The 19577-nt window shown below is 47.8% G+C and overlaps 1 protein-coding gene across 8 annotated transcripts in view; it reads right to left on the reverse strand.

The window, feature by feature from the left end:
- LMBR1 (limb development membrane protein 1) overlaps positions 1-19577 on the reverse strand; it is a 130614-nt gene that overhangs the window by 102429 nt on the left and 8608 nt on the right. For 2 of the 8 annotated variants that reach the window (XM_069587218.1, XM_069587224.1), the window contains exons 2-4: positions 8507-8579; positions 5998-6037; positions 3621-3760 (exon numbers count right to left, since the gene is read on the reverse strand). The exons of 2 other annotated variants lie outside the window; for them this stretch is intronic. In XM_069587218.1, the coding sequence (XP_069443319.1) occupies positions 3621-3760; positions 5998-6037; positions 8507-8579 (253 nt within the window). Of the gene's footprint in view, positions 1-3614; positions 3761-5997; positions 6038-8506; positions 8672-19577 lie in introns of all 8 variants that reach the window. 4 more of the 8 variants (XM_069587223.1, XM_069587225.1, XM_069587219.1 and 1 more) reach the window with 3 other exon arrangements.

Genomic DNA, 19577 nt, shown 5'->3' on the forward strand with positions numbered 1-19577 from the left:
CCGAAGCCACGCACAGCCATCTATGAGCCAACTGCTGGTCAGCGGCAGACTGCTGCCTACCCGTGCCCACCAGGAGCGCCGCTGGTGCTCTGAGCCGCGCGGCCCAGGCCGCTCTCCCGGCTCCTGCGCGGTGCCCCACCTCGCGTGCTCGCCTCCCAGCGCGCGGCCTACCTCCTCGCGGCAATCTCAGTGAAGACCTTAATTTGCTTGAGTTCAATTGCTGAGCAACAAAAATGGAGTTATTTCTCGTTGTTCACTTAACAATTAGCCCTAACTTCACTGAGTTCATGTGCTCTTCAGGGCATCAGTGACTCCATTTGTTTCCAGTTTCAAGTCTGACAGAAAGCATAAGCCCAGTGTAAAATACCCGATAGACTAAGGGGTCAAAATTCTTGTCAAGAAACAGGATAAGCAGTATTAAAGGCCAGCTGGGAAGGAAACATTTGCAATTAACCTGACAGTTAATAATTTAAAAATTGCAAAAATGGACACAAGAAATACAGGGGGGCAATTCACTAAAAAACAAATGCAAATGACCAATAAATGTGCTTTGTAAATCCCTCACTAGTAAGTAAAGAAATGTATATTTAAAAGGGGAAATATCTCATATATTGAATTCCATGAGGGTTCCATTTCATTATTTATTTAGTTGTGTGTTCAGATGCACACACACAATATTCAAGGCTTTCAGTGCAGCTCAGTCCAGTCGCTCAGTCGTGTCCGACTCTTTGCGACCCCATGAATCGCAGCACGCCAGGCCTCCCTGTCCATCACCAGCTCCCGGAGTTCACTCAGACCCACGTCCATCGAGTCCGTGATGCCATCCAGCCATCTCATCCTGGGTCGTCCCCTTCTCCTCCTGCCCCCAATCCCTCCCAGCATCAGAGTCTTTTCCAATGAGTCAACTCTTCGCATGAGGTGGCCAAAGTACTGGAGCTTCAGCTTTAGCGTCATTCCTTCCAAAGAAATCCCAGGGCTGATCTCCTTCAGAATGGACTGGTTGGATCTCCTTGCAGTCCAAGGGACTCTCAAGAGTCTTCTCCAACACCACAGCTCAAAAGCATCAATTCTTCGGCGCTCAGCCTTCTTCACAGTCCAACTCTCATATCCGTACATGACCACTGGAAAAACCATAGCCTTGACTAGACGGACCCTAGTCGGCAAAGTAATGTCTCTGCTTTTGAATATGCTATCTAGGTTGGTCATAACTTTTCTTCCAAGGAGTAAGAGTCTTTTAATTTCATGGCTGCAGTCCAGTATTCACAGTAATACTCTGGGTTGTGAAACTGTAATACTAATTTTCTTCACTATAAATTTTGCTTTCCAAATTTTCTACAGAAAATATGTATTTCTTTAAACACAAACACAAAGGGGTAAGAAAAAAGGTAGTTATCTGTATAAACTCCAAATGGATTAAACAGTTACATGCAAACAAAACCATTTTTTAAAGAACAAGAAAAAAAGGAGTATTTGTCATCTTATGAAGGGAGATCATCTTCTAAATACAAAAATAATTACAGAAACGAAAGGAAGAAAAAGACTGGACACATAAAAAGCAAAAATCCTGCAACCAAAAACACACAGTTAAAAAGCAAGATAACCAGAAAAACATATTTACAAAAATCTGATAAACAGCTGATGCGTTTCACATATACAGAGATAACATAATTCAATATGGAAAAAGGTGGGCAAAAGACAATGAAACACATAGAAAGATATGTGTGTTAGATCTTTGTACATATTTCACAAATTAAAATGTCCTACCTCATTTAACATTTCCAGAAAATCGCAGAGCCAAGATTGAAATTCAGATCTATTTTGCTTCAAAGCAATATACCACATTGCCAAAATAAGTCATTATTTTTTAACCACATTAATTTTTAAATCAGTTTTCACTCCAATCCCAAAGAATGGCAATGCCAAAAAATGTTGAGAGCTACCATACAGCTGTGTTCATTTCACATGCTAGCAAGGTAATGTTCAAAATCCTTCAAGCTAGGCTTCAGCAGTAAATGAAAAGAGAACTTCCTGATATACAAGCTGGATTTAGAAAAGGCAGAGGAATCAGAGATCTAATTGCCAACATTCGCTGGATCATAGAGAAAGCAAGGAAATTCTAGGAAAACATCTACTTCCGCTTCACTGACTATGCTAAAGCCTTTGACTGTGTGGATCACAACAAAATGGGAAAACCCTACAAGAGGTGGGAGTACCAGACCACCTACTTACCTTCTGAGAAACCTGTATGCAGGTTAGGAGGCAAGAGTCAGAGCCAGATAGGAAACCATGGACTGGTTCAAAATTGGGAAGGGAGTGCCTCAAGGCTGTATGTTGTCACCGGGCTTATTTTACTTCTAGGCAGAGTACATCATGCAAAATGCTGGTCTGGATGAAGCACAAGCTGGAATCAAGATTGCCAGGAGAAATAACCTCAGATATGCAGCTGATACCACTCTTATGGAAGAAAGCCAAGAGGAACAAAGAGCCTCTCGATGAACGTGAAGAAGGAGAGTGAGAAGCTGGCCTAAGAGTCGACACTCAGAAAACGGAGATCATGGCATCTGGTCCCATCACTTTATGGCAAATAGAAGGGGAAAAAGTGGAAACAGTGACAGACTTTATTTTCTTGAGCTCCAGAATCACGGCGGACGGTGACTGCAGCTCCTTGGCAGGAAAGCTATGACCAACCTAGACAGCGTATTAAAGAGCAGAGACATCGCTTTGCTGACAAAGGTCCACACAGTCAAAGCCATTTTTCCAGCAGTCATGTACGGATGTGAGAGTTGGACCATAAAGAAGGCTGAGTGCCGAAGAATTGATGCTTCTGAATCGTGGTACTGGAGAAGACTCCTGAGAGTCGCTTGGACAGCAAGGAGAGGAAACCAGTTAATGCTAGAGGAAATCAGCCCTGGATACTCATTGGGAGGACTGAGGCCAAAGCTGAAGCTCCAATACTTCGGTCACCTGATGCAAAGAGCTGACTCACTGGAGAAGACCCTGATGCTGGGAAAGACTGAAGGCAGGAGAAGGGGGCGACAGAGGAAGGAATGGTTGGACAGCATCATCAAGTCAGCCAACGTGAGTGTGAGCAAACTCCGGGAGACAGCAGAAGGCAGAGGAGACTGGTGGGCTGCAGGCCGTGGGGCCACAAAGACTTAGTGAGACAAGACCTACCAACTCAGCCACAACACAACAAATTTTAAAGTCTGTCCTTGACCAAACAGTTTTTCCCCCTTCTATCACACATTCTGAAATGACTAAAGAGATGAACAGCAAATAAATAAAATAGAAACTATGGTAAGCTTTTGTTTTTTTAAGGTCTGAAATGGAGGTTGAGTTCTGACATATCCAGATAAATCAAAATTCTCTTGCCAAATAATTAAATGAAAATGTATTTATCAAAATCACAGTATAAATGCTGCTTCCTGTAGAAAAGCTTTTCACAACTAACAATCAGACTAGTAAGTAAAATCTGATTTTCTGATTTTATGAAGGACTCAAATAGTTTACTGAAGGAAGACCCATATTTTTATGGAAAATAAGACACGGAAAAATTCTAAATACAGTACAGTATAAAATGAAAACACTGATTGTGATCATATTAAGACACATACACTAACCATGAATCAGGGAGCCATTCAGCCACTGAATATAGTAGTTTTGAGGAAAAGAAAGCAGGATTTCGTTGCTGATTATCGAGAAGGGTAGAAGCAAGACCGCTCCAGCCGACACTGCCAGGGTGAAGGTGCTCAGAAACAACCTGGAAGGGGAGAACAGCGTCAGCAGAGGCTGAACAGGCAGGGGCTGCAGAAGCCACCAGAGCGTGGGCCAAGCTCCGCAGCCCCACATCCGGAAAGAGCGAGCATGCGCCTCACTGGGCATGTGCAGCTGGGAGACAAACGGTGTACACACGGTCCCAGAAGCTAACCTAGACCAACTCTAAACTCACCTGTGAAAAGACCATTGAGCCCACCAAGTGGGCCTAAAGCAGACATAGGCTGGAGACAGTGCCCTTCACACGCTGATGGAGGATAAACGGAGTCTCACTCCTCTTTCAAATTCAAGCATTTATTTCACAACTGCAGTTAATTAACAATGCTGGCAATATACGCTAGGAGCAATGCAACAACTGTTTCAGGTGACAAAAATACTTGTGAAAACTGTATGAAAAATGACTTAAGCTAAAATGGATATTTCTGGAAGAAAAACTTCCAAAGCCATTGGTCTACTATCTCTTAAAATAGGTAAAGGTTAAATAAACTATATAATAAGTTGTAGGAAACTAACAATATTTAGAAGATGGTTTTGTCATGTTTTTAAATAGGATAGCTCAAAATGTGTAATATGGAAAACGTCTAAAAGTGAAAAAGGAAAGGCACAGACAATGAATATAAGCCATGCTCTCTCCCACCCTCTCCCCCAACGGGTATATTTTCACACAGGAAAAGAGGTGCATTAAAAAAAATCTGGCATGATATATGACAGCTCCTAGGAGAGGGCCCATAAAGGGCTTTCACTTTCTCAGCTATACACATCCAAAATGCTTAAAATTTTAAGATCTAGTTTTTAAAGTTTTTTGAAAACTATAATGACAAAGGAAAATGGAACCTCCCTCATTAAAATTAGAGATGAAATTTTAATTTAATATCCATTCCATTAAATTTAATGTAGAAAGAATGTGAAAATACATGTAAGGAAAAAAAATCATACTAAATGCGCAAAACACATCTAATAGACTAACTGTGAGGCCAGTGCCATCTTGTGGCAACCAAGAGAAGTGTTTTCCTACTTAAAAGCCATAGACAACCTGCCCTGTTTAGCAAATGACTGATAAAATTTTAATGTAGACATATGATACATGTCAAAAATACAGTTCAATTCTGGCACAGGAGAAGGCTTACCAAGTGGTTTTGCTGGATATTCAGCCTGTTTGCTGGGAAAAGTGGGGCCCCAGCTCCACCCCAGTGTACTGCCAGCTCGGGCACCTACCCTCAGCTGACCTCCTGTGACCTCATCTCTGTCCTCCACCTGTGACGGCCACCTCTGCTCCCTCCTTCGCACCCACAGGCCCCGCCCCCAGGTCCTGCACGATACTCCCAACCCACCCTCCCAAGCCCCCTGGCCACGACAGGGCCCACACGCTGTCAGGCTCACCCACCCTCCTCACAGGGAGCAGGTTCTCAGGCTCCGTGTGTCTGGGCAGTCGGCCCTCTCCCTCGGGGCCCCTCTGCGTCCTCTGGCCCATGAAGCATTCCCAGCCCCTCTACCTCTTGACCCTCAGCACACTGGCCAGCAACCCAGCTGTAAAGGCCCACTGTGGCTTCCAAGTCTAAAGCTAGGAGGTGTATGTGACCAAGGAGTAAGTGTGTGAGGACATGCCAATGTTTCTGAAATCAAGTTACCCAGAAATCCTGAATATATAGTCTCCATAAATATAACAGTGAACCTTACATCAAAAACCTTCTAGAAGGTACTGTGACTGGCCTTAGAGACACAAACAGGGCCATACCATCCGCTGCCCTTGAGTGGCCAGAACCACCCATAAAAGGCTGGTGCGGCACAGCTAAATGCCAACAAGGGGCCCTCAGAGCAGGGCCCGGGGTCAAGCCAGAAAACACACACATGGTGGCTGCTTAGACAACTGCACAAGCGCTCCTCAGAACTGAAGGCAGTTCTAGAAACGTCGCCTTCTGAAATGCAACAGACTCTGGCGACAAAGCCAGCAGGACTTCCTGGTGTGGGCTGAGAGAGGCTGAGGGGCGGCCAAGACCTTCTGCTGGCTCCTCAAGCAAGCAAATTTCAACAGGTAATCAGGCCACAATTACCCACGTGTTTGCTTACATGTACTTTCTTGAAAAAGCTGCTGTAATACTTTAAAGTTGCTGTAATACTTTAGGTGAATTTTTTCCATATTTCTGCCCACAGGGCAGTATTAAGTTTTGAAAATTCATGACTCTAGAATTAGAAAACAGGAGAACTGAACATTGAAATACATACGAAATCCTGTTGACTATGGCGTCTTCATCTTCTTGTTCATCTGCAAAAATGTTCAAGGCATTAATATTTTTATCTTCCAACAAAATGCTTCATTAATTTAATGAAACATAAAATATAAACCTGAAGAAGCAATTTTCCAACTCTAATCTCACTAAATCAGATAGGATAGAATACGGTTGAAGAACAACAAGAGTCTTTTGACTGATCAATCCTGATTAACAAAACTCCCATATGTAAATCAAAACCTTCCAAATCTTTAGTGCTCAGGGAAAAAGCTCAGTAGAGCCTTGGAACCACATTCAAGTTGACTGTTATAGGAAATCAGTGAAATTGCTAATGGATGAAATTTTCTGGTTGATAATGTGTATTAGCAGCTCAGTTGTGTCCAATTCCTTGTGACCCCGTGGACTGCGGCCCGCCAGGCTCCTCTGTCCATGGGATTCTCCAAGCAAGAACACTGGAGTGGGTTGCCATTCCCTGCTCCAGGGGATCTTCCTGATCCAGGGATCAAACTCACATCTCCTGCATTGCAGGCAAATTCTTTACCATCTGAGGCACCAGGGAAGCCCCTGGTTGATAATAGCCAAAAAAAAAAAAATTTATTATGAAATTAAAATTCAGAATCTTAGAACTCACACACTTTTCTGTACTTTGAGCCTATTGTTAGTAATGGTGAGAATGCGGACTTTACCCTAAACCACCCTGTACACCACTGCCTTGACACTGAGTCATTTTGTTCCAGTTACAGACAGAGATACCCCACGCTGCGTGTCTTTCTCAAGGAGCAGATGGCCCTTGCTCTGGTGCTTCCTCACCCTACCCTCTCCCTCACTCATGGCAGCTGGCCATCTTTTTAGTCCTCCCACATAATCTTACCAGCTAAGGAAACTATGATCCGATTACAAAGATATTACACAACACCCCAGCCCTTCTTTCTCCTCAATACCTCACTGGGGTTGTCCTCAAAGGCTCTCTGTGTGGGTCTCTGGAATTCTGAGTACCCACCGGCTTCAGTGACAACGGCATATGTGGGCCATTCTCTTAGTCCAAACTCTATTCTTAATTACTGGCTGTCCAAAATACTTCTACAACCAGAGAGACCACAAAGTACCAATTGTCACAATTAATTTTTATATTGTTGTACCTACATCTAATCAACCACAAAATCTTGAAGAGTGTTTTAATAGCTTCACATCCATTTCAGTTCTATTGCCAATATTCTATCAACCAGGGCCAGGGTCTTCATTACTCTTCTGTGATTACTCTAAAAAGCATCTAATAGATCCCCCAGTTTTCCTGCTTATCATCCCCTAATTTCCTCTAAAACAATGTGCATTGTTCATTCATTCTCTCTCTCTCCCTCGTTCAATGCACATAATCTATGAAGCTTGACGCCAAGACATCTTTTAAAGCAGCTAAGATACTGTCTCGGATCCCAGTTCTTCAAAATTTTGAGAGACTAAGGAATCCAAAGAGTATTTCAGGGCAGTCACAAAGCCAAGCAGTGCATGACAGCAAGCACTATTTCCTGGTTTCTTTAAAAATTCTTGAAGTTTAATATGATAACATAAGGAATCTTTAACATATGAAATCCTTAAACATTCACATGGCACCTACTATTAGCCTTGCATCACAAGTAGAAATCTTGTGATTTCAAAGAAGTAGCTCAAATTTAACAGAAGTCAGTAAAGTAACTAGTTATTTTATTTAAAAAAAACAATGGTTAGTTACTTACAAAACTCTGGCATAAAAATCTGTGACTAAATCAGCACAAAATTCATTTATAAAAAAGATATAATGGTCCCCCAGTGAGATAAGGGCACATATGAAAATAAAAGAATAACATGATACACAATTGAATGCTAAACGGTATTGTGCTGAGCCGCGCCGGCCACATCGGACTCTGCGACCCTGTGGACTATAGCCCATCAGAAGCCCCTTGGCTCCTCCGTCCAAGGGTATTCTCCAGACAAGAACACTGGAGTGCCACACCCTCCTCCAGGGGAGCTTCCTGACCCGGGAATCGACCCTTGTCTCTTCGCATCTCTGCACTGGCAGGCGGGTTCTCTACCACTAGCGCCATCTGGGTATTATGGACACTCTAAATTCTGTGCCACTTTAGGAAGAAACAATGTTCTCGTAGTGAGAGAAAGAATGGGGCAGGGGTGACGGGGGTGAGTACGTTCAAATTCAGAGCCCAGGAACCTAACGTCCTCATAAACTCTGGAATTTCCCAGACACTGAAGAGTCCTGGGCTATTCTTAGTTGAATGTAAGAATGAGGATAAACAAGGGCTCAGGGCTAAGAAGTAGACCTGGTCTGACTACTGAGCCTGCAAGTAGTCAGATTCCCTGAGGTTATTTTTAGGGCTCTTAGTCTCAGGCCGCTGCTCGCTGCAGTCACGGGCGTACTGAACACACCAGCCGTGCGGACGGGGCCATGCAGCGCGGGACACGTCTAGACCGCGTGGCACTGGAGGCGGGGCTGCCGGCGGCGGGCGTCTGCTCACCTGACTTTCTCTTGTACCTCGTGATGACGACGTAGGAGACGACGTAGAGCATGGCGAAGAGGAGGAAGCAGATCTGAAACGAGAGCCCCGCAGAGTCACAGCGTCCGCGCGCCTTCTAAGGAGCCAGAGCACATCTTCGGCATTTATGAGGAGGAAGGACTTAATCTATCACACAGTGAGAGTTTCAGCTAACAAAAAGTATTAGGAAGTGTTAACTTACACGAGCTAGTCAACTCAGTTTAAAATCATTCCAGAAAAAAAAGCCCAATGAACATTTTTGTTTTCGTAAACTGACCAAGTTGTTTTAAAATCTTGGAGCTATTATTAAGAAAGAGACCATCACTGACAATTTTGAAAAGTAAACTCATGAGATGCTCCTGTGCCCACCAAATATTAAAGCACACTCTGAAGTTTCGATAACATTTAAAGAGTATGCCGGCACCAACACCCGACAGTCAATGAGAGAGATGCAATTACAGGAGAGTGCGGACGCCCCTGGTGTTACAGCGGGTAAGAACCTGCCTGCCAGTGCAGGCAACACGGTCTGATGCCTGGTCCAGGAGACACGGGCGCCGTGGAGGAGCTAAGCCCACACACCAGCACTGCTGAGCCCTCGCTCTCGGGCCCCGGGGCTGCGCGTCCCGAGCCTGTGCGCCAGAGGCTGCGAGGCACAGCCACTGAGCCCGTGTGCTGCGACCGCTGGAGCCGGTGCCCCGGGAGCCCGCGCTCCACGAGAGGAGCCGCCACGAGGACAAAGCCTGTCTGCCACAACGAGGGGCAGCCCCTGCTCACTGCAGCTAGAGAAAGCGCGCTCCACGAGAGGAGCCGCCACGAGGACAAAGCCTGTCTGCCACAACGAGGGGCAGCCCCTGCTCACTGCAGCTAGAGAAAGCGCGCTCCACGAGAGGAGCCGCCACGAGGACAAAGCCTGTCTGCCACAACGAGGGGCAGCCCCTGCTCACTGCAGCTAGAGAAAGCGCATGCAGGGCACCGAAGAGCCCCACACACAGCCAGAATCAAGACAGGATTTTTTTTTACTTTTTTAAATTTATGTACCATGGTTATACATACAAGAGGCCTCACAAATCAATGTGGGGGTGAGGATTATTCAATATTACACCACATATCAAAACAAACAGCAGTTGCACAAAAAAGTTTTTCAATATTAAAGTCCTTTTAATTTCTATCTTATCTAGGGTATGGCAGGCAAAAAAGGATGGGTGAAGGAATGGGAGACCTCATGACAGGTAATGACCAAGCATGCTTGAAATAAAGGCTTAATGGAACTGTGGACCACACCAGAAATGTTTTGAAGTCTTTTAAATGAAACCATTCCAGAGGACGATAAAGCTGAGAGATCTCCCTTGTGTGTGGATTTCTGAAGAATGACCTTGGACTAGGCAGGAAACAGCCACGGAGCAGGGCAGTGACAGGATCTGACATACTGCAAAGGGTTTAGTCCAGTTACAGCGTGGAAAATACACTACGAAGGGGAAACAACAGGAGCAGGGAGAACAATCAGGAGTCACTCAACAATCCAGAGGAGAGGTCGCGCAGACTCTGCGGTGGAGGTGATGAGGCAGGAGGTTCTGAGAGCAGGCTTGACAGGACTTGCAGGGATGAGCATCGGGCTCTCGGCCTGAGAAACTGCAATGGGAGAGGCGCCGCTTCCTGCGTCAGGGAAGATCACAGCAGGAGCAGTTTGGGGTAGAAACAGGAAGGTGAGTTTACACTGCTGACCACGCAGCTGGATATAAAAATCTGCAGAGTCCAGTGGGAGGGTCCAGGCTCGGGGCGAGAAAAGGCTCAGCAGCAGGAGACAGCACTTCCTGCCGTGCGACCAAGCGCGCTGCCCACTGCAGCGGGGGTGCAACGCAGGAGAGAGGCCTGAGGGCAGAGCCCTGGCCCCCAGCATGTGGAGCCAGCTCGACACAAGGACACAAAGAAAGCTGCCGGAGAAGCAGCGGCGAAGAGGCCGAGGCGCTAAAGGCCAAGCGGAGAGCTTATCTAGGAAGACAGAACCAGCGACCGTGCCCAGTGCTGCTGACACGTCAGGTAAGATGAGGACTGAGGGCTGACAACCGCGTTTAGCAGCATGGAGGTCATGGGCGACCTTGACAAGAGCAGTCCCTCTGGAAGGGTGGAAACAAAACCCTGACTGAGATGAAACGGATCAAGAAGGGAGAAAACCTGGAACAAAACGAAAGTAGTTCTTTTCAGGAGTTTTATAATAAAGGGCAACAAACAAAGGCAACATGAAGCAGACTCCTGAGAGGGACTGCCTTAAGATGAGAGCAGTTACACAACTGTTGGAATGGCCTACTGCTTGCTCACTGGTGCAGGAAAGGCAGAATCTCTGCAGAAAGGCGTTCCAGGGCAGGGGCCACAGACACCAATTTATGCACAGTGAGGGGAGCAGGAGAGGCAGGAGCCGAGGGCACCGAGTCCCGCTGCAGGCGGCAGGGAGACGGCGGCGGCAGCGCGGGCAGCTTCTATTTCCTCAGTGAAAGGGAAGCAAGCACGCGAAATGAACTGCCCACGAGGGTGGGACGAGACATACGCACGCCACACAGGATGATCGGACGTAAGTGCAGTGGAGAAACACCACAGAAGTGGTGTTTAAACAAATGTGTGAAGAAATGGTCTCTAACGTTCCAGGCAAGCCCAAGCCAAAACTCAAAGCAACATGGGAAGCCTGACGATGTTACACGTGAGATGAGAGCCTGATCCCCCGATGCTGAGGCAGGAGCAGGCTGAGCTCCCCTAAACCATCACAGGCGTGAAGACTCTAACAGGTACCTCTCTCGCTGTATTCTCCCTGCTCACTGAACCCATGGCAGGCAAGGCGCAAGCGGGGAAGCTGAAGACGATTCAGGGAGTCGTGGGAGCCGCAGGCGCTCACGCTCTCCTGACTCGCAGAGCAGCCGCAGCCGCCGCAGCAGGCGTGTCCTCGTGGCTGGCCCAGCAGGCACGCCGTAACGCGGGCATGGCGCACCACCAGGGCTTGCTCAGGAGGAGCTCATCCACGCTTTCCAAACGACAGCGGCTGGCGGCCAGGCGGGCCCATCGTGGCGTGCATGTGCGGAGCTCTAAGGGAGCTCGGCTGCTACACAAGCACATGTCTGCACAGCATGGGGCCAGAAAGCCTGACCACCGCCACCTGGCCAACTGCTCGCTCCCTACATCCCACCCCCCCAGGGCCTCTCACTTCACAATCTACATACAGCCTCTCTTCCGCAGTCTTCCCCTGGCGAGGAACCCGGACCTTACAGGACACGGCCTTCAGAGTACACTGCTCTAGGTCTGGGACAGGCCTCCACAGGACACCTCTGCACCAATCAGCCCACATTTGTATCTGTGTACATGGGCTTCCCTTGTAGCTCACTTGGTAAAGAATCTGCCTGTAATACAGGAGACCCAGGTTCGATTTCTGGGTTGGGAAGATGCCCTGGAAAAGAAATGGCAATCCACTCCGGTATCCCTGTCGGGAAAATCTCACGGACAGAGAAGCCTGACGGGCTGCAGCGCATGGGGGAGGAAAGAGTCGAGCATGGCTGAGTGACTAACACTTTCCCCAGAAGGCACCCCTCCCAGCTCAGGCCCCCTTCGGGCTCTTCACACTTTCAAGATGGGGTCTCCCATGCTACCCTCTACTTCTCTCCGTAAGGACCCACTAAACCCTCCACAGGCACCAGGCCCATTCCTTCACCTTCAAAGAGGGGGTTTTTGCGGCATTCACAGCGCACATCACGAGTCTGTATGCTCGGGGTCACAGCCCACGTGGCGAGCTCGTGTTCCCGCCCAGCCTCTCGCTGCGGGCGCTGACACTGATGCTCCACTGGGCTGCACCACGGGCCTCACTAACAGGCAGGGGTCTGCAGTCTCGTGAAGTTCCACAACCTCTGTCTCAGTGAGGGGTGAGTGCTTATAGAGGCCAACCATTCCATTTCATCCCCTGAACAAATGATACTGTCCACCCCTGTGCTCAGATTCACAAAAGCCATGCTGCCAAGGGTTCCCCTTGCCTTTGCTGAAACCACTTACCCGAGTCGACCAACTCCAGCTGAGTGCATGGTTGACACACCGTGAACCCAGTCACACTGGGGGCCCCTTGAGGACGCCCCCTCGAGGACGCCCCTTGGGCCACAGGCTTCTCATGCTTCCCTTTCCGCTGCACCACAGGCGCCACTGCCAACCGGGGACCCGCGGGCCTCACAATGCTCATGGTCGTCGTCACTCATGACTTCCCTGTCGGAGGAGCTGGGTCCTCAGGGCCGTGCACCTCGTGCCCCAGTGCACGCAGACGCTGCTCCAGCGAGTCTCTGCAACTGGTGCAGCTGCGCAGCATCACAGAGGGCACCATCCAAACCCACCTTCAGGCCAGTCGGGAAAATCCACCTCAGAGTGCCAGCAAGAGAGCTCACTTTAGGCAGGCTGGTAAGGAGTCCACATGGAAGGCCCCTTTGAGGAGGAGGTAAACATTCTTTCTATTTCACATTCTTTTACCTTAGACACGTAGGCCTTGTAGGCAGCAGTATCTCTTGTTCAAGGACAGGCTTTTTTGGAACTCAACGATCGCTAAGGGAGACAGTCTGGGTAAAACCTCCACAGCCTTGGGCTCTGGGTTAACCGGTTCCTTCTGGCTAATCCTGTGTGGGTGTCATCCCAGGATGTATGTTACAGAAAAGGGTCTGAGCAGAACTTTTACAGCCTTCAGGTATTTTTCCTACTCTCAGCAGCTAGCAGAAAAGTATGTAATGCTCTGCTTAAACTAGCAAGGCAGGTGATCTTCCTACCCCCTTCTTCTGTCCATGTCAGCAGCTTTTTCTGCCACTGTCGCTTTAATAATGTTTCTACCACACAAAGCTCTCAGTGACTGAGACCGTCTTTGGTCCCAGAGTTAAATCTTCTCCTCCGGAGACCACAAATTGGGTGGGAAACCGTTCACTGCACGTGTAAGCTATCACTACCATCTTGGAGGCTCATCTGGGATCCCAAGACAAGGTACAGCTATCATTTTGGGGGCTAAGCTATAAGCCACCAGCAGCAGCAGTCCGTGCCAGCTCACTGAGCAAACAGGAACTCCCCGCCTGCAGCACCTTTTGAATGGGAGCCAGTGAGCCGTCCGCTGCTCCCCCATCCCCCAGCAGGGGCCGTGCCGAGAGGCCCACAGCCACCTGGTGCCACATCTGCCGTGGCGGCCGCTGGTGGCCTCCATCCGCCGGTGCCTCGGGCTGCTCCACCTGCTGGCTGTCCTGCGGACCATGCCAACCGTCTCGCTGCTCACCCTGTGCGCGGAGCCCAGGGTGGGCGCGGCGTGAGCGGGGAGGCTGGGGAAGCGCGAGGAGCTGCAGGCACTGGAGACACACTCATTCTCTGATGGCAGCCCAGCAACCGCAGGCAGCCGCGCTGCACTTCCTCGTGGCCGACCTGCCACATCGCAGCCACAGTGCGCACACAGGGCTCTTCAGCTAGAGCTTCCACATGTTTACAGGACAAGAGCGGCCCGTGACCCAGCAGGTGCGTCACGCCGCGCCCGCGCAGTGCTGTAAGTGCTCTGGGCTGTCACACAACCAGGCACTTACGAAACGGGCGAGAGCGAGGGGCTGTGGGGCAGAGAGCCCGACATCACAACCTGGCCAGCCAGTCCTCTTCCCCCCCATACCCTGCTCTCTGTCTCCCCTTTGCGGCCTCCACTCGTGGACTTCCACTTTTCACACCGCTCACTCACTCACTCTTCTAACCACTTAGCTCACTTCACACCCACTGACCAACTCAAAGCACTTCTGGCAGCAGGCAGTGGTGAACCAACAGCCAAACCACACTTCATGATTTCACCTGCCCTCTAAGTAGCACCCTGACGTCAGCGAGCTTCCTCCTTCTCTGACTCTTCTCCCAGACTCCATCACTAACTGGCTTCCCTTTTCCTGCCGGCCTTTAAACATTCTTCTTGTCTATGATTTCTGAGTAGAGCCAGAATCTTCTCCCAGGGTTTTAACCACCAACCCTCAGAAACCCCTAGACCACTGTTTGAGAACCACTGCTTTAGGGCATCAGCGAGAGTGGGTGAAACAATGGGCCATGAAAGCTAAGTGGGTTTGGGAGAAAAGTGAACCCAAGCGACAGACAGGCGTGGACACGCCCATCCACTGGGGTTCCTGGGAAAGCAGCAGCTGCAGAAAAAGGGCTTGCCCAAGGAAGCTGGAAGAATAGGAAGCCGTGATTAAAGCATGCTTTACGATTCTGAAAATTAGTAAGTAAAGCTGGTAGTAGAAGAGCAGTCTCAGGAGTCCCAAGATGTTTGTGCTGCAAAGTGGTACATGAGAAGGCATGAACGTTAATGGACAAACAGAAATCGAGGAACCAAAATGCATGGCATGAGATGGACAAGACTAACGGAAAGCAACCCCTCTGAGAGCAGAGTAAGGCTAACAATTATAAAAACTAACGGACATTTTACTACTTTGGAAATAAAAGTTTCTATGAACATAAACTGTATCAGACTGGAACAAAACAGTCACAGAACTGGTCAGACTATTTCTCTAGCTCCAAAGACGGGTCCAGGAGCAGGTGCTCCTTCTCAAATGAGCACATCTTTAGCAGAGACAGACCCACAGGGACGCGTAAAATGAGAACAAGGCACGGCGGGGCCTCCTATTCTCCTCCCTCCCGGGGGACAAAAGGAAACACCTAACCAAAAAAGGGGGCACCGCAGCTCCTCGCCACGAGAGGTGAGGCGTGCCGGCAGAAAGGGAGAGCACGGCTCCAAGGGCCCTCTGAGGAGACAGAGCTCCTCTCCCCAGACAGGGAGGGGAGCACAGGGCTAGCCGAGCCTGCAGCAGCAGCACGCGCGCCTCTGCTCTCTGCCAGCCGCCCCGCAGCAGCCCCCACTGGGGACCCGCGGCCTCAGTCCTGATGCTGAGCAAGAATGGCCAGGCATCTGGAAGCTGAGTTCCCAGCCACAGGTAACCTAATAGAGGTATTCCTAAAGTCTGCTTTATATCACTTCAGCTTTTGGAAAGGAAAAAAAAGTGAAAAGCAAACATCTCCTTCAGCTCGGCATGTCTCACTGAGCTATACAGAGGCAGTGTCCACCCCAGCCGTGAGCAGCCCCGCCCAGCTCCTGCCTCCCCGGGAGCCACGGTCAGCATCCCAGCACCGAGCCACAGCAACTGCGAACGGTGTCTGTGAGTGTCTGGGCTTCATCCGTTTATTCTGCGTGTCTGTGAGCAAGTGACTGCTTCTCTGCTCTGTGCCATTTCAGCTTAGGAAGGCTTTCCTAGGACGCTCTTCTTTCACATGTTGGGAAAAATCTATAATATTAAACTGTTACAAGCAAATATACTTTAATTCCAGGTGTAAGATTTGAACCTAAATTCAAACTAGTGCATTAGAATCAAACTGTACTACAAGTCTCTCATTTAAGACTGATGGGCTTCAGCTAATTTAAGATGACTACAGGCATAAACATCGTTTAAGAGTAATGGGTACAAATGGCCTCGAGGAGAGCTACCACTGAAGGGTTTCTAACAAAATCCTGGGAGAGGAGACAAGTAAACTGTAACTAAGCCAATAGTCTCATTCTACAGCAGAGCCAGAGACCTGGCTTTATCTTAAAGTTGCGAAATCAGAAATCAGAGATGCTTAGTATCCTTTAAGTGAACCAAACAGTAACTAAAATTAAAATCATAATGCTTTCAAATTACCTTAAGGGCCAGACTATGTAGTGAAACACAAGAAAACAAAAATAGTTACAAAAATAATAACATAATAAAGATGAAACATATAGAAATCATAATTGTAAGTAAAACTACTAACAGGAAACTCTCAGATTAAGACATAGCTAAAATAAAGTGACTCAGAAGGATGAAGACAAAACAATAAACAGAGACATACCAAGCAGATGCTAACAACAAAGAGAGTTAAAATGTCACATTCTTTTCCCCTCAGACAAGGCTGCATTAAGACAAAAAGTGTTAAGACAAACTGGGGCCCTCTGCCAACAATGGGATAGCCCATAATGAGGAGACAGTCTCCATGCACCAAAAGGCGCAGCGCCAGAATACATTCTTCAAAACTAAATATGCAACGAAAAATAAAGCACTCGTCGCGAGCACGCTGAGTCAGTCCTGGCCGACTCGTCGTGAGCCCGTGGACTGCAGCCCGCCAGGTGCCTCTGTCCATGGGGATTCTCCAGGCAAGAGTACTGGAGTGGGCTGCCACGCCCTCCTCCAGGGGACCTTCCCAACCCAGGACTGAACTCGGTCAATCCGCACTGCAGGCGGGCTCTTGTCTGAGCCACCAGGGAAGCCCCAAGTGCCCCCCACTCTAGCACTCCACTTCCCAAGCCCCTCACAGCCAGGAGAAAATTCTGGCTCCGTGGACTTGCCTATTTTGGATATTTCATGCAGAAGAATCATACAATGTCTGACTTTTTGTGTCTAGCTTCTTTCACTGAGCATGTTTTCAAAGTTAATTCATGTTGCAACATGTATAAATACATCATTCTTTCAGACTTTTTATAGTAAAATAAACCCCTACTTGATGAAAAACGCATTGCATTCTTGTTGCTAGCAGCTGCAAGCATTCTGCTCAGATCTACTTGCATATGTACACAAGGATATATGTACAAAGATGTTCACTGCTTCGCTGTAACTGCAACAACCACCTTTCAAAACAGAGACAACAAAATGGCCAGGGCTCCATTTCCACACTTAATCTGAATGCACAGCACATGCTGATATCTACTCTAACAGCAACTGACTAGGCCTATCACAATGAACTGCCCAATGCCTTTCAATTTGTGCTTCAACAAAGAATAAACAGCATTTCCTCACAAAAAATAACACTTGAGACATTTAACAAGGAGTAAATATTCCATCTCTCAAGATTAACGCAGCAAATTTCTAGTTCATTAATGTCATCTACAATATTACACTTTATTACTTGTTCTTGAGATTTTTCAGATTCTATACATTCTTACAATGTGAGTCGTGAGCAAGAAGCCCTTTAAATCCATTCTGAAACCCGTCTGAGAAAACGCGAAGGAAGGGCAGTGTCACTCGTCCTCTGGGCTCCTCCTCCCACTCGCAGCCCTTCCCACCACACAGCCTCCCGCCTCCTGGATCCCCATAAACCCCTCGTCCACAGCAATGATCTCTACCGAATGCTTCATGGGAATGAAACCTGTCCCCTAAATCTCCTAAACTATGTCTGATACTTAATGCATTCTGGGTATACTGGGGGTGCTAACAGAAATAGGAACGATCTCGACAATCTCCTGAATCCCGCTGAGCGCCCTGACAAAATTTTAAAATAAGCTGAGTAAATCACACTCCCTTTCCACTGCTAGTTTCTCAGCCTCAGTCAGGTATGATCAGGGAAAAGGGAAGACACTCTGAACTGGATGAAAGGTGAGCATTTAGATGAGACTGGACTCGACTGCTCAATAGGTGAAAGTGACTCTAAAGCTGTAAGGTGAGCCCCAAGCTGTCATCAGGGGTATGGCACAAAGATCCAACAGAGCCCCGTTGCAAGCAGCAGGACGAGAATATTCAGCTTCTTTATAACTGTTTCCTAGACAGCATGTTACAAAACAGACCCATCACTTTGCCAACAAAGGTCCATATGGTCAAAGCCATGGTTTCTCCAGCAGTCATATATGGATGCGAGAGTTGGACCATAAAGAAAGCTGACCACTGAAGAAGTGATGCTTTTGAACCGTGATGCTGTAAGGAGATCAAACCAGTTAATCCTAAAGGACATCAACCCTGAATATTGGAAGGACTGATGCTGAAGTTGATGTTCCAATACTTTGGCCACCTGATGCAAAAAGCTGACTCACTGGAAAAGACCCTGAAGCTGGGAAAGACTGAGGGCAAGAGGAGAAGGGGGCAATGGAGGATGAGATGGTTGGATGGCATCACTGACTCAATGGACATGAGTTTGAGCAAACTCTGGGAGACGGTAAAGAAAAGGGAAGCCTGGCGTGCTGCAGTCTATGGGGTCACAAAGAATCAGACACAACTGAGGGACTAACACTTTTCATAGGTATTTTGTGGATACTCTTTAGCAAGCTGAGGAAGTTCCCCTCTACTTCCAGTTTACTGAGAGTTTATCATGAATGGATGCTGGATCTTGTCAAATGCTCCTTCTGATCTACTGATACCATCTTAGGGTGTTTCTTCTTTAGCCTGCTGATGTAACAGATGACACAAAGTGGCTTTTGTAGTACAGTCCCAACAGCGTGGAGTTCTTTTGTACACTGCTGGAATCCCCTTACCAGTATCTTCTTGTAGATTTGTGCATCTATGCTCATGAGAGGCATCAGTCTGTAGTTTTCCTTCACTACAGTGTCTCTGTCTGGCATTAGGGTAATACTGGCCTCACAGGATGAGTTAGGGAGTTTTCCCTCTGCTTCTATTTTCTGTAAGAGACTGCAGAGAATTTATATCACTTCTTCCTTAAATATTTGGGAGAATCACCAGCCAAACAATCTGGCGCTGGTTTGGGAAGGTTAACAGTTGATTCAAGTTCTTTAGTAGATACAGACCTACTCTACTATCTGCTTTTCCTTGTGTGAGCTCTGGCAAACTGTATCTTTGAAGGAATTTGTTCATTTCATCTTAAGTTTTCAAATCTGTGGGCACAGAAATGTTCATAATATCCTGCAGTATCGTTGCAATGCCAATGGAATCATCTGCAATAGCTGCTCTTTCATTTCTGATTCTAGTAATTTGTGTTTTTCCTGTTTATCTTAGATAGCTTCAGTTCAGTTCAGTCATTCAGTCATGTCCAACTCTTTGCAACCCCATGGACTGCAGCACTCCAGGCTTCCCTGTCCATCACCAACTCCCAGAGCCTGCTCAAACTCATGCCCATCGAGTCGGTGATGCCATGCAACCATCTCATTCTCTGTCATCCCCTTCTCCTCCTGCCTTCAATCTTTCCCAGCATCAGGGTCTTTTTCAATGAGTCAGTTCTTCACATCAGGTGGCCAAAGTACTGCAGTTTCAACTTCAGCATCAGTGCTTCCTATGAATGTTCAGGACTGATTTCCTTCAGGGTTTCT

This window comes from Ovis canadensis, chromosome 4, assembly GCF_042477335.2.
Source record: "Ovis canadensis isolate MfBH-ARS-UI-01 breed Bighorn chromosome 4, ARS-UI_OviCan_v2, whole genome shotgun sequence".
Taxonomy (NCBI): domain Eukaryota; kingdom Metazoa; phylum Chordata; class Mammalia; order Artiodactyla; family Bovidae; genus Ovis; species Ovis canadensis.